This window comes from Callorhinchus milii, unplaced genomic scaffold (genome assembly GCF_018977255.1).
Source record: "Callorhinchus milii isolate IMCB2004 unplaced genomic scaffold, IMCB_Cmil_1.0 Scaffold2, whole genome shotgun sequence".
In the NCBI taxonomy this organism is placed as follows: Eukaryota; Metazoa; Chordata; class Chondrichthyes; order Chimaeriformes; family Callorhinchidae; genus Callorhinchus; species Callorhinchus milii.
In genome coordinates, this window is record NW_024704743.1 from 16,585,579 (window position 1) to 16,600,772 (window position 15,194).

Here is a 15,194-nt window from a genome sequence, read left to right on the forward strand (position 1 = left end):
GCTTGCCAAGTGTGTTCTTGCAATGCAGCAGTTAAGCCGTTGAAATATTATGAAGTATTACAACATTAATTGCAGGCAGCCCTGAGAGGAGAGGGAGAATTAATAGCTTTTGCAGGAAGCATCTGACAAGGTGCATCTCACTTGAGCACGAGTGATGGGTGTTTCATTAGCATTAATATTATGGCATAGTTAAGAGCAAGAGATAATAACATGAGTTTGCTGCACATCAGCAGATCTTATAGTCATGAGTTTTGAAATGGGGACAGAAAACTTGGAGTAGTTCCAAACAAAAAGTTATCTGTATTTGCACAGCTCTACATAGTCAGTCTGTCCTTCATCTTTTTATTGCCCGCAATGGAAACAGCCTTTGTGATGGGTTGTTTGCTCACTTTAGAGTTCTTTAATGAGAATAAACAATGCACATGGCAGAAGGATGCCTTTGTCATACTTTGAAAGCACGTTAGAGAGAATTACATCCAAGAGAATTAAAAATGAGAATCCCTAAAAGCAAATTGGGGAAAAATTGAAAGGAGAGGCGATAAAAATGAGAGGAGATTAAAAAAAACAAATTTAGAAAGGCGTGTGTGTGGTATGTACTTTTCAAACAGTCTTAAAAAATAAGTGTTTTTAAAAGAAAGTGTGGTACTTTGCACTTCAGATACTTTGAGTCAGTAAAGCAGTCAAGCATCAAAATTCATGGAAATCACCAATTAATGGTATAAGAATTGGATGCTTGAATATTAATAAAGGCTTTGATGCTCCAGGCGTGAATGATGTTAACGTGCTGGAAACCCATACATCTCAACTTTCAGAAGGCACTTAGCTCATGGAAAGCTTGTGACTAAAGTGAATTCTCTTGAGATAAAGAATGAAACAGTAAATGGGATAATAAATCAGCTAAATAAATGGAAACAGAGAGTGATTGAAAGGCCTTGCACTAGAAATGGCCCCACTTGGGTAGTTCTACAACTCTATTTACTGTTCTTTGGTCAACTAGACCAAAGTCTATTATGTACGGAAACTGCAAATTGTCCTTGCAGTCCTTAAAAGTCTCCTTTTACAGCTACGAGGAACTGTCAGAAGTAAATTCTCAGTTCTCCCTCTCAGTGAATTGCATTTCTCTCCATCTCCTGGCCAGCAATCTCCCAGATAAAATTGGTCATTCATTTCATGACTGTTGGTGGGATAGTGCTGTTTGCAAATTGCCTGCCATGTTCATGTACAAAAATATAGTCACTATTACAGTAAATCCTGCAAAACACTATGAGACTTATCTCATTGTGTCAATCACTCAGTGCAAAGTAATCACATTTGCAGCTGACACCAAGTTTGTAGGGACCATGAACACAGCATCTTACAAAGAGAGTGCTCAATGAGGTATACATTTGGGCTGATCACTGGCAACCTAAGTTTAATGCAAGTAAATGAAAGGTACTACATAAATGAAGTAAAATAGCAGTTATGTGTACTCTGTGGATGGGATAGAACTTGACAACGGGAAAGTTGAACTTGACCTGGCATGTTAGTTTATTCATTGCTCACCATGTCCAAACAGAATGAGGCAGCAAAACACAAAGCAAACAGGATGCTGGGATTTATTTCCAGACCTTTTGATTTTCATCACGATAGTCTGCCGGTGACCATTTGGGTTTCAGAGTGTATCAACCAAATTGTGGAGTTCTCAGCATTGTGTTATAAAAATGAAATGATTCCCTTAATATGCGGCAGCACAACGTTAGACCACTGACCGTTAGCATTGGTACAATCTAAGTGGTACAATCTTAAAGGGATTGAAGGAACAGTGAGACCTTCATGAACAATGCCAGAGTCCTTGACAGTGTGATATTGCAATTTCAGTGAGATGTTGACCACCTCCGATGCTCAGCTGCTAAACTGCACAGATGAGGACACAAACGCAAATGTTATCCGAGTTTCTATTAGGTGTGGGCCAACAGCGCTCACTGTACATAAATCCAGCACAAATGGGCATTAAATTGGCAACAAAAACAGAAGTTGCTGGGAACCCTCAGCAAGTCAGGCAGCATTTATGGAGAAACAAAAGTGAGTCAACATTTCAGGTCCACAAATCTTCATCAGAACCGGATTCATTAAATTGGCAATCTCACATGCAGGTCGTAAGGATGAGTGGGGTGGGAAGTGGAAATATTTACCCTCGCACAATGATGGAAAGGGGAGAGAGGAGGCAGGTGGGGGAAATATACTTCTGAGGACAGGACTAAGTTTCATTATTGGCTGCAGCAAACTTGACTTTGGTGCTATAGCTTATCATATTAATCCTGTATTTTAACACTGATATGGATGAGAACAATGGAAACATGTTCCAGAACTGGAATCGCATCAACTTCATAAGCAGTTCAACAACGCCCATTGAGACCGATTGACAATGACAGTGCTATCCAGCTCTTTAAGGGCTGAAATTCCTTTCATTCAAATAATAAGGTTGGCAGAACAGACTTGGTCGTCAGTTCCACAATCTCACTACCCTCTGAGTGAAGTAATTCCTCCTAGATCTCCTTTTACATCCCCTAGTCGCTATCGTATACTTATGTCCCCTGGTTACAGACTCCCCAACCAGTAGGAACAGCTTATTTATGCTAAACCTACCAAACCGTGAATGGCCTTGTAAGTGAGGATGAGGATCTTGAATTCGATCCTCTGGGGGATGGGGAGCCAGTGGAGGCGAGCGAGGGTGGGAGTGATGTGGTCCCGAAGCCTGGTGCGGGACAGTACACAAGCTGCAGAGTTCTGAATGACCTGCAGCTTGTGGAGGGAGGTGCTGGGAAGGCCGATGAGGAGAGAGTTCCCGTAGAAAGGTTGATGGATAGAATTTTAGCAATTGCAAGACTGTTTTTTTTTGCTGATGTGCAAACAGAACAGGATGGGTGCCAGACTCCACTGAGATAAAGATCTTATTTAAACCTCAGGGAACTCCCAGCTTCCTATGTGAGCAGCACCAGCCTGATCTCACTAGCAACTGAAGACCTTGAATAGCCTCTAGCAAGCATTAATCAGCTGTATCTTTGCAGTAAAATTACAATGACTGTCACCATGGGCTGGGCTTGAGCAAACTAATATTACAGATATAAACCTATTACCTTGTCTGCAAGTTGACCTGGTATTTAAAAGAGAATGTAGGAGGAACTAGTTCTGTTCAACTTTCCATTCTTTGGAATACCTTTATTAGCACTGTGTCTATAGAACTGAACAGACCTTATAGACTGCAAATAGGTGTATATAGACTGTGGCAGGGTGGGTATTTCTGGAGATCAAATGGAACGAAGGGCCCTGTTCAACCAAATCAGTCTTATGATCTTATATTCTTGTGATCTTGTCTTTGAGCCAACCAGTTTCAGATGTTTTCAGCTCATGTATTGTGGCACTGAATAAAATGACCGATATTAACTGTAATAACACCGTAAAACGAATATCTCCTCCAAACTATGTCTGACATCAAAACCCAGGAATGTTTTGACAAGGATCCAAATGGGCTTTTCCCCTGGTAACCAGAAATATTGTAGATTTAAGTGTTGTGGAACTTGAACTCACATAGTCTAAGCTGACACTCTAATGCAGAGGTTAAACCAAGGTCTCATCTACTTATTCAGGATGTTAAAGATCCCATGGCACTACTTGAAAAGAGAAGGGAGTTTCTCCTAGTGTCCTGGTCCTGGTCCTGTCCTGGTCATCAATCCCCCAAATAGAATTGGTCATTCCTTTCTTGGCTGTTTTTGGGTCATTATTGTGCACAATTGGGCTGTCGCGTTTGCTTACGAAATACAATCACTCCACTTTAATAATAATAATAATAATCCTTGTATTTTGATATAGCGCTTTTCACCTCGGGAGGACGTCCCAAAGCGCTTCACAGAACACACTGTAAAGTGAATTGACTGTATATTTGTGGGCGAACGCGGCAGCCAATTGTGCACAGCAATGTCCCACAAACAGTCGTAGATTGAAAATGACCAATTTATTATTGTTTTTTGTTTTTGAAGGGATTATTATTAGGCTCTGTGTGGAGTAAGGAAACTTGCCCAAGCTTTCGTCCTGCCTGGAATTGAACTCAGGTCTCTCGCTCGCAAAGCGAGTGCTCTAACCACTGAGCTACAGGACTCCACTTTAGAGTAAAACCTGTGAAGCACTTTGACACGTCCTCCTGATGTTAAAGGTGCTATAGCATGTGTAAGGATTATAATTATTATAAGTACATCACAAAGACCTGAACAGACTCCTCTCTGAAAATAGATTACATCGGAGTAGGCTCCTCGCTAATTGGCGTGATGCACTCCTTATTCCCTTTTTAAAGAATCTCATTAGGAATCGTCCTGTTTTACACTGTTGACTTGTGAAATTTATAAATATTTTATGGGAGTGGCTTATAGTTATAGTGTGACTGCCCGAGAAACAATGTCTGATCTCTGCATCTCTGACAAGTTGTGTATTAAAGATTTTTTCTTCTTAGTCCTTCTCACTGACATGGGAGTCAGCTTGGGAAGTTCTGACTGTCTAGCGCCTTGAGGCATCCTCCTGACGTGAAAGGCACGCTATCAATGTCATTTTGCTTTTGTTGTTGTTGAACCATCCTCACAATGTGAAAGGCGCTATATGACTCCAAAGCGCAGCTTGTTCAACTGAATATTAATGTGCTGCCTGACAGATGGGTTCTCAAAATCCTCCAGCTATGTACACAATGTGATTAATTTTACTGGTGATTGCATGGATTTCTTTGACAGAATTATGGCTGTAGTGTCTCAGGTCAAATTGGAGGGCTGTTTTCTCCTGCATTTCTATCTCATTCTGTCTCTGATTTGTCCTTTCTCTCATTAAAGCTGGATGCTGCCACCACTGAGGTAACCCCCGAGGTGTCTAACCAGAGTGTGTTTGATACAGTGGTGAGTCACCTTTCCTCTTCCTGCATCGCTTTTGTCTGCCTCTAATCCCACAATCCCATTGTAACACAGCTGCCTTCTCAGACTGGAAACTGCTCAGGAGCTTCAGTGCTGAGCTCTAACATAGATCAGAATATTATTTTTAATGTAGAACATCCTGTAAAAATTATATTTCTATCCTAATTCATTGCGTGCCCTACATACAGGTCATTTTACCAATATCAATGTTCTGATGTGCAACGTTATGTTATACAAAGAATTTTCTGAGTGTATAATGTTAAGAATAAGTGATGGACTAATAGACTTAATTTGACAGAGAATGAAGAGTGTGAGCCATGTGCTACATCTCGCCTTATGCTGTATTTCTGGTAACTATAATTTATTCCTCAGTTGCATTAGATACAAGTCAGTTGTTTCCGCTTGGACACCATTACTTTAGCCACTGACCTGAAGGGAGATCACATAAAAATGTTGTGTCTTGCTGGTGTTTCTCTATTGCAAGCGTGTCAGTTCCCAGTGTACTTCAATGGCCCTATGCACACATTGTAAGTGGGGTAGTTGGGTGAGATGTTATAACGGGGTTACCCTGTATTAAGTGCTATGAAGAGGATTGATGTATAAAGACAAACCATGCAAAACTATATGATTCTCCGAGCTCCCTCTTTTTTCCATTGTGCTGGTTCACTCCACATAGCTATGTATCTATAAGCAAGACAGTCAAAAGTGAATGAGATGGGAATTGAGTACAGAGGATCCCTGCTGTAGACTGTAGTGTAGACTGGGAGCAGAACTAATATGAGGGCAATTACTCTGCACATCTTCAGAGTGGATCGTTGTGAAACATGCTATTTGCTCATATCCTCCCGGGTATCCTTTTCCTTTCTATAAATTCCATCCCAAACTAGACGAGGTGTAGCACAATAATGAACTATGGGAATTAGAGGTTTCATTGTTTCAAGCTCATATGCTTCCTTGTAGAGGATTGATGTCTTCCTTTAATGGAGTTTCCACCAGAACTTAGGAAATGTTACAGGTTTGTAATAATGAGGTTCCACTGCACTTATTTTGTGTCCCTGTGTTGGGTCCCTATTATTGGTTTAAAAGGGAAAAAAATTATAGAATTTTGCAGCACAGAAGGAGGCTCTTCGAACCTGTGCCAGCTCTTTGAAAGAGTTATCCAACTAGTCCCACTCCCCCGCTCTTTTCCCATAGCCTTGCAAATTTTTCCTTTTAAATTAAATTTTAACTTAAATACATTAATAAATACCAGACGGGTTTCTGTACAATAATGAACATTGACAGAGATCCTGAGATTTTACAGGGAAAGATCAGCATTCTATAACTACCCCCTCAACTCGTCCCTTATGTCTGCTCTTGATAGATAAGATACCGATTTGGTCACTAAGTAACAGCGAAAAACTGGTACTGAATGTATTCTTTAATGAAAGGCTTCTCTCTGCTGGCCTCATAGAACTGATCTTCACTCAATATCTGCTGTCAAAAAATAACCTGCAGACAATCTGGGTTCAGTGTGTTCTAATTCAGCAAACATTGGCCTGCTTCACATCCCTCGCCCGCTCTGCTCCACTATAGGTGGGCAAGCATTCAGCCACTCTGCCCCCACTCTCTGAGTCCTGTAGCTCAGTGGTTAGAGCACTCGCTTTGCAAGTGAGAGACCTGAGTTCAATTCCAGGCAGAGGGCGAAACCTTGGGCAAGTTTCCTTACTCCACACGCCTAATAATAATCCCTCCAAAAAAACAAAACAATAATAAATTGGTCATTTTCAATCCATATGACTGTTTGTGGGACATTGCTGTGCGCAATTGGCTGCCGCGTTCGCCCACAAATATACAGTCAATTCACTTTACAGTGTGTTCTGTGAAGCGCTTTGGGACGTCCTCCCGACGTGAAAAGCGTTATATCAAATGCAAGGATTATTATTATTATATTATTAATATCTCCACCTTACCCCCTTCCTCTTTCAAAACCTGCCTTCAGACCGATCTGTGTGTTTGGTCACCTATCCCCTTGCTTCCTCCACCACCATCAACAGCTCAAGCTCCCAATCAGTGTGTGAAGCATTTTGAGATACCCTCTTGATGTGAAAGCCGCTATATAAATTGCTCTGCTGTTGTTGAACATAAATTTAGTGGAGACAAAATAAACTTGCTGTAATAGAGTGAATGAGTGAACTGGGGGCAGTATCACTACTATTCCCCCACCACAACCACCCACATTGGCTTCAACTTTTATTGTCGCTAACTAGACTACCATACCATGCATAAAGTGCTAACATGATTACCTTCCCTCCCACTCTCAAAAGATCAACCCAGAGCCCACTCCTGCAGAAGAACCCAAGGCCCCCGAGCCACATCCAGAGAAGCCGCAGGATGTTCTTCCTGCTGAGCCCAGTGTACCAGCGGAGGAAGTGGTGGTTGTGGTGAGTCCTGTTATACTATGCACACTCATTCACCCTTCACAGCTCACTAGCATCATTGAGGGGTCGCTTTTCTGGGGGTAATAATTCCTTCAAACAAATATAATAAGAAGAATTTGGTCACTCAATCAATGACTGTTTGTGGGACACTACGGTGTGCAATTAGCTGCCGTGTTTCGGCCACAAAATATACAGTCAATTCACTTTACAGTGTATTCTGTGAAGTGCTTTGAGACATCTCAAAGACTTGATAAGGCGCTATATCAAATGCGAAGATTATTATTGTTATAATTACCTACCATCTATACACTTCATCCCTCGACTGTTAGCAGCTTATAGTTCCAGTCAATCTTAGAGACCAGTTTTCTGTTCTTTCTATTCTATTTTTTTACACTCATTTGAGTTTCTGACACATGTGGAAAGCCATCACCATTCTCAAGAGTATCTAAACCAAACTGAGAATTCCATGCATCCCACCTACATATGGAAATTCCAGAAATATTGGAATTAGATTTCTCCACATTTCCTCCCCTAGCCCCCACTGTGGTGCTGACTGTTAAGATTTTATTTGTCCTTGTAACTATATATTCACCATCTTTGTTCAGACTTTCTTCAAATAATAATATACTAGCATTTGATGTAGCGCATTATCACGTTGTTGAGACGTCTCAAAGAGCTTCACAGAATATACTGTAAAGTGAATTGACTGTATATTTTCTGGGCGAAACGCAGCAGCCAATTGCATACAGCAATGTCCCACAAACAATTGTGGATTGAGTGACCAGATTATTATTTCTTTTTTTTTGAACAACCGGAAAAAAATGATGGCGGGCTTGGAAGAGGGGAGGGGAATGTGGGAGGAGAGGGAGATCAGGAAGTGGTCTGAGATGGCCTTGTCCATGATAGACAGGTCGGAAATGCCAAGGCCATGTGATGGCGAAGTAGAGGGAGTGGCCACGGTTATGGGCCGGCGAGTTGATGTGGAGGATGAGGTTTAAGGAGGAGAGGAGGGCAGTGAAATCCGAAGAGGTGGTGCAAGGGCAATTTAGGTGGAGGTTGAAATCATCCATTATGAGCAGGTGTTCAGTGCAGAGGCACAGGGATGAGAGGAGATATCGGTGAGGATGTAGCAGGAGGTTTGGGGGGGCGGTAAATTAGGAGGATTTTGAGGGAGAGAGAGGAGAGATGGTAGAGGGTGAGGTGCTCAAAAGAGGAGAAACAGCCAGAGGAATAAGGGGATAGACTAAGGGAAGCTTGGAAGATGAGGGCCACCCTGTCACCATGTTGGTTGGGGCGGGTGGTGTGGTAAAAAGTGTAGCCAGGATGGGAGGCTTCAACGAGGGGGATGGGGTTACTGGGGGAGAGCCAGGTTTCTGTTCGATCAAGAATATCAATGAGCTCATCCAGGATGAGGTCATGGATAGTCAGGGCTTTGTTGGAGAGAGCGGACATTTTGGAGGGAAATGTGGCTAGGTATACTGGTAAGCGGCGGTGATGGGGAGAGTGGTATAGAGAGGATTTGGGATTGTGGGATAGAATTGACCATGGAGTTTGAGGAGTAGGGAGAGTAGGAGAGGATATGGATGAGGGAGAGGGAAGGGGTGTTTGCCTTTCAGAGGCGGTTGCTGCAAAAAGAGTGAGCTATGCGACAGTTGGGGTGGCTGCTCTGGGACAATCAATGCCGGGAGCCAGGATGGGCCTGGCGGAGGATACACAGGGTGGAGCACAGGGAGGTAATGGTGGGATCCAGGAGAGAGAGAAGGAGAGGAGGGCGGTGGGAGAGAAGGACAACAACAACAACAACAAGATTGCATTTATAGAGCGCCTTTCATGTCAGGAGGACGTCCCAAGGCGCTGGACAGTTGTGTCGGGACCCCAGCAGAGGGGAAATGGTCAGGGTGAGGGGAGGGAAGGGAGGGAGCGAGGAGAGGGTAGACAGTCGAAAGGGGAGGTGAAGACACGGTTGAAGAGAAAGGTCTTGAGAACGGCCTTGAAGGAGGAAAGGGAGGAGGCGGCGAAGGCACTGGGAGATAGAGTTCCAGAACCTCGGGGCTGAGAGGCTGAAGGCCCGGCCACCGATGGTAGGGCGGTTGGGGCGGGGGATGTGGAGCAGACCGGAGCCAGAGGAACGGAGGGTACGGGCAGGTAGGTAGGGGGATAGTAGGTCGGAGAGGTAGGAGGGTGCAAGGCCGTGAATGGCCTTGTAGGTGAGGATGAGGATCTTGAATTCGATCCTCTGGGGGATGGGGAGCCAGTGGAGGCGAGCGAGGGTGGGAGTGATGTGGTCCCGAAGCCTGGTGCGGGACAGTACACGAGCTGCAGAGTTCTGAATGACCTGCAGCTTGTGGAGGGAGGTGCCGGGAAGGCCGGCGAGGAGAGAGTTCCTGTAGTCCAGCCTTGAGGTGATAAAGGCGTGGACCAGAGTTTCAGCAGCGTGAGGGGTGAGGTAGTGCCGTAGTCACTGGTGCCGTAGTGCCGTACTCCGGCGATGTTCCGGAGGTGATGGAAGGCAGTGCCAGCTGTGGCGCGGATGTGGGGAAGAAAGGACAGCTCAGGGTCGAACAGAACACCGAGGTTCCTGACTGGCTTTGAGAGGTGGAGAGTGCAGCCTTGGATGCTGATGCTGTCAGCGCCTGAGGTGCGGAGGCGCTGACGTGAGCCAATCAGGAGGGCCTCAGTTTTGTGCACGTTGAGCTGAAGAAAGTTGTCTCTCGTCCAGGACTCGATGTCGGACAGGCAGCTGTCAGGACATCGGTGGTCGTGGAGTTGAGGGTAGAGAAGGAAAGGTAGAGTTGGGTGTCATCCGCATACATGTGGAAGTTAACCCCATGTCTGTGGATGATGTCACCAAGGGGGAGCATATAGAGGGTGAAGAGGAGGGGACCGAGGACAGAGTCCTGAGGGACACCGCACGAGACAGTGCGGGGGCCGGAGGAAAAGCCGTTTGCAGAGACAAAATGAAGACAGTGGGAGAGGTAGGACCTAAACAGAGTGGGATTAGTGGAGTGTGGGCCTGGGAGCAGGAACATTTTCAGGGAGAATGGCTCAGGTCGGGGCGGTAGTCAAACCGCCCAAAGAGCGACTGGGAGCAAGCGATCAGCGGTGAAGCATCAGCCTGTGGGCTATGGGGGAAAGTGCGGGGGTGGAGAGGGGGGATGGTAGTCATGGCTTAGGTGCCAGAGATTGGGAAGGAAGGGAGGACAGGGTAGCAGAGGGCTACTAGAATATACACTATACTTACCCTACCCTGGCGGATTTGAAAAAGGCGCCAGGAATTGGATGTGTAGAATCATTCAAGTAAATCTACATCCCAAGACCCCGGCTGTAATATGTGTGCCCCACCGTGTTGTTTTTAATAATCTTTCATATTAAATTACATAATGCCATATATATTCTTTTGCATTGCATTTTGCACAAATAATGTACATAAGGGGGATGATCAAATTAAATAATCCTCTATTTTCCTCCCTATAAAGGAGAGTAAGGAGTCTGAGGTGCAGGAGTCAGCTGTGAGTGCTGTGACTGAGAGTACTGAGGCATGTAAATGCATTCCACTATATTGCCACATCAACCTGTCCGTTCCCTCCGCTCAGCAGGTTCTGGCCTGCTCCATATCCCCCACCCAGCCCAGCATCCCCCAACCACCCCCCCCACCATCGGCCGTCGGTCCTTCAGCCTCTCTGCCCCACCCTTTGGAACTCCATCCAACATTCCCTTCACCTCGCTCCCTCCCTTGCCTCCTTCAAGGCACATCTCAAGATCCTCCTCTTCGACCGTAACTTTAGCCGCCCTCCTACCCCTACCCTCCCTGCCCTCCACCCCTCCTGATTCCAACTACTTGCCCGGGTCCAAATCCCTGACTGCCCAGTGCCTTGGAATGTCCTCACGACGTGAAATGCGCTATACAAATGTAATTTGTTGGTGTAAATGCAATTTGTTGTTGTTGTTCATTATATTGAACAACTTGGAGTCCTGTAGCTCAGTGGTTAGAGCACTCACCTTGCAAGCGAGACACCTGGGTTCAATTCCAGGCAGAGCGAAACCTTGGGCAAGTTTCCTTACTCCACACAGCTAATAATAATCCCTCCAAAACAAAAACAATAATAAATTGGTCATTTTCAATCCACGACCGTTTGTGGGACACTGCTGTGCACAATTGGCTGCCACGTTTTGCCCATAAATATACAGTCAATTCACTCTACAGCATATTCTGTGAAGGGCTTTGAGACGTCTAGAAGATGTGAAAAGTGCTATATCAAATGCAAGGATCATTATTATTATTATTACTATTATCAACTTCCAGTCTTCACTCTGTAATTGCTCTTGCGTAAAGTCCACTTTGTTACTATCAGCCTGGTTCGGTTAACAGCATTTTCGCTTCTGAGTCAGAAAGTTATGGATTTAAACTCCATGTCGGGACTTGAACTAGTAATAATAATAATCCTTGCCTTTGATATAGCGCCTTATCATGTCTTTGAGACGTCTCAAAGTACTTCACAGAATATATATAAAGTGAATTGACTGTATATTTTGTGGGCGAAACTCTGCAGCCGATTGTGCACAGCAATGTCCCACAAACAGTCGTGGATTGAGTGACCAATTTTATTACAATTAAATTATTATTATTATTAAAGTAATGCAGTGTGAGGGGTGTGCTGTATTGTTTTGATGCTGTCCTTCAGATGAGACATTAAACTGAGGCCCCGTCTGCCTGTTCAGGTGGATGCCAACAATCGCCTAAATATAATTTTGTCAATTACTTTATGGCTGTTTGTTGGACAGTACTATGTGCAAATTCTCTGTTGGTTTGCCCTCAAATACACAGTAACTTCACATTAAATCCTGTGAAGCGCCTTGTGACGTCCTCCTGACAGGAAAGGTGCGATACCAAATGCAAGAATTATTATTATATTACCATTACTTTAGCCGGCCCAACATCCCTTAGCATATTATTATTCTTACCCACATTAACTCTGCCTTTAGCCCCATGACCACCATCCTCAGTTTTCACTGTCTCCTTTGGACAATTGTCTACAAAACCTCGACAAAGTTGAAAGTGAATTAAATAATTTGCCAAATTCTGGATGTTCTGAAAACACTACATAAATAGAGTAAATCTAGAATCAGGTTAAATTTCCCCCAATTTGTTTTTACTTGTGGTGCTAAAGCAGGGGTAATCACCCCCCCACATCTTATTGTGGGCATAGTAATAAGCTGGCCGATCCAGAAATGTCCTTTAAAGCCCTCCATTATCAAGTGACAGGCCTAACCTGCAGCTGTCAATAGAAACCTACACCCTGGCATCAATATATCCTAAGCTCACACAGCACCTTGGGACGTCCTCCCGACATGAAAGGCGCTATACAAATGTAATCTTGTTGTTATTGTTACTGTGTCATTCTTTATGTGATCATTGATTTGTTGTTTGGCACTGTGTTTTTCACAGGATAATATTAATAAGAGGGATGATCAAATAACACCCTATTTATTTTCCTTCCTATAAAGGAGAGTAAAGATGCAGAGGTGCAGGAGTTAGCTGTAAGCACTGTGACTGAGAGCGCTGGGGTATGTAAACGCTGCCTGATGCCTGCATTATATTCAGTTTATCATCATACACACTTTGTTTCCTTTTTAGTTTTTGGTCAGACAGGTATCTATCTGACACTTGTAGAAACCCATCTCTATACTTAAGAGAATCCAGACCAGACTGAGAGTACATATTGTATGCTAACTATACATGGAAATTTCCCTGTGGCATGAGATGTGCATTATTTCTCTCTCCCTTTTGAGGGACAACTCTGTTAGGTCAGTATTAGGCACAAATTGGTGAAAGCTAAGGCTTGGGGATCTCAGCGTAAGTGTAACCACCTAAAACTGAGTAGCTTGCCATTGAGAGCACTGCTGACAAGCTTCCTGCTGCCTATCCAGCTGGGACCACCCTAACCCATTACGGCTGTTGTTTGCAGGGTTAATGGGAATAGAGTGGGTGACTCCCTGCCCACAATGACTGGTCTGCACATTCAAGTCCTCCCGATGTGCCAAGCTGGCTGGTCTGTCATCACTAGTGTCTTGGACTATTACAGACCAGCTTGGCTTAGGAACCTTGACCACCACAAAAGATTGACTCGATTCTGACATTCTGTTGACATGCGTGCCACCTTGGAGCCAACTCAGATCCAAAGAGATCCCATTTACCTCATCTACTAATGATGGTCACTAGGAGGATAGTCACTAGTTGGTCATTACAATAAAATAATTGTCAGTAACCTCAGCTATACCACACGCTAATGATTAATGAATGGAACAGCTTCTTGTCTGTTACAGTACAATAGTTAGTTATGTTTCCAGATTGGTAGAGCGATCTGTAAAGGATACAAGGGAATTAGAGTAATGATTTTCTGCTCATCCATCCAATTATAATTCCCATAATGCTACCTAGGTCTTTAAATTTGACCCACAATATACAACAACTCTGATTATAACTGAGAAAGGGGGGGTGAGAATAGATATGATGAAATAGTCTGAACATCTTTCAAACTTTATGACTCATTTGGTTGTGAAAGATCAATGCTTTACAGAACTGATGAGGAACAGGAGAATCACAAACAAGGAAACTCACTGGAGACCTCCTGGAGATGTTTCTCCGAAAGCTGGAAACTGATCTTTATTAATAATTACTAATAAAATCAAAACATAGTACCCCCTTTCCAATGTTTTCCTGCTGTTTTACACTATCCAGTTTCATAAAATATGCATATCTCGGCAATAATTTTTTTTTCATCTTGTGGTGTCCTTGTTAAATAAATCATAGAATCGCAGCTGTTGACTCAGGCATATTCTGGTATAGCACAAGGGAACAGTGCTGTACAATGGAAGACGTGTGCTTCAGTCTTAATAAAGGACATCATAAAATGTGGCAGAAAACATGTGCCGTGGTTTGAAAATATTTGCAGGCTGTGTCTGTAAGACCTTGTTGGCATTGTTCAGAGCATCAGTGGCTGTGGCCAGGGGCACCACACAAGCTGTGGCTGTGTTGCTCTGGGCGGGGATTGCTTTTGCATGAAAGGCTGACAACGCTAACCAGAGGTGCAGTGCATGAAGTGCGCCAACGTTAAAGTGAGGTGCTGCACCGTACGCTCAGGATGTGCATTTGATAAACATAGTGGAAAATATGCTTCAGTGTGTTTCATGTAACCGATGTCCTTGATGCCTTGCTCTCAACATGTTACTGCCAGCAGCTAATGTCCTCTCAGTAAGTGTACGAATGATTGCACTTTGTGGTCCAGCCTAATTATTTGTGAACAGATTCTTTCTTCCAGATGGTAGCCATGTATAGTCAGAGCACAGTACAAGCTGAGTGAGGTAAAGAGGTGCTTTCAATTCAATCTTGATCTTTACAGAATTTGGTGCCTGAGCCTGAGGCTGAAAAAGACAAGATACATGCTGAAGACTCAGAGGCATCACAGGTACTGGCCTAGTGTTTAATCCCTAATACATCCAGTTCATCCCTTAGATTTGTTTGTGGGACATTGCTGTGCTCAAATTGGCTTCCGTGTTTGCCTATGAAATACACAGTCATTCCATTTTACATTATATCCTATGAAGCTGTTCCAGATATCCTCCCAACATTAAACAACACAACTTTCATTTATATAACGTGAGGTAAGAACAACAAATTACATTTGTATAGCGCCTTTCAAGTCGAGAAGACGTTCCAAGGCGCTGGACAATCACGGGTTTGGACCCAAGCTGGTGGTTGGGATCAGGAGGAGTGGAGGATGGGGAGGGTAGGCATAGGAGGGTGACTGATGGCATAGTCGAAGAGGAGGGTCTTGAGACGGGTCTT

The 15,194-nt window shown here is 43.9% G+C and overlaps 1 protein-coding gene across 3 annotated transcripts in view; it reads left to right on the forward strand.

Annotated features, from left to right (window-relative positions):
• amph (amphiphysin) overlaps window positions 1–15,194 on the forward strand; it is an 89,455-nt gene that overhangs the window by 66,771 nt on the left and 7,490 nt on the right. For 2 of the 3 annotated variants that reach the window (XM_042332368.1, XM_042332370.1), the window contains exons 16-20: window positions 4,851–4,913; window positions 7,235–7,351; window positions 10,825–10,884; window positions 12,854–12,913; window positions 14,749–14,814. In XM_042332368.1, the coding sequence (XP_042188302.1) occupies window positions 4,851–4,913; window positions 7,235–7,351; window positions 10,825–10,884; window positions 12,854–12,913; window positions 14,749–14,814 (366 nt within the window). The remainder of the gene's footprint in view (window positions 1–4,850; window positions 4,914–7,234; window positions 7,352–10,824; window positions 10,885–12,853; window positions 12,914–14,748; window positions 14,815–15,194) is intronic. The other variant, XM_042332369.1, reaches the window with a different exon arrangement.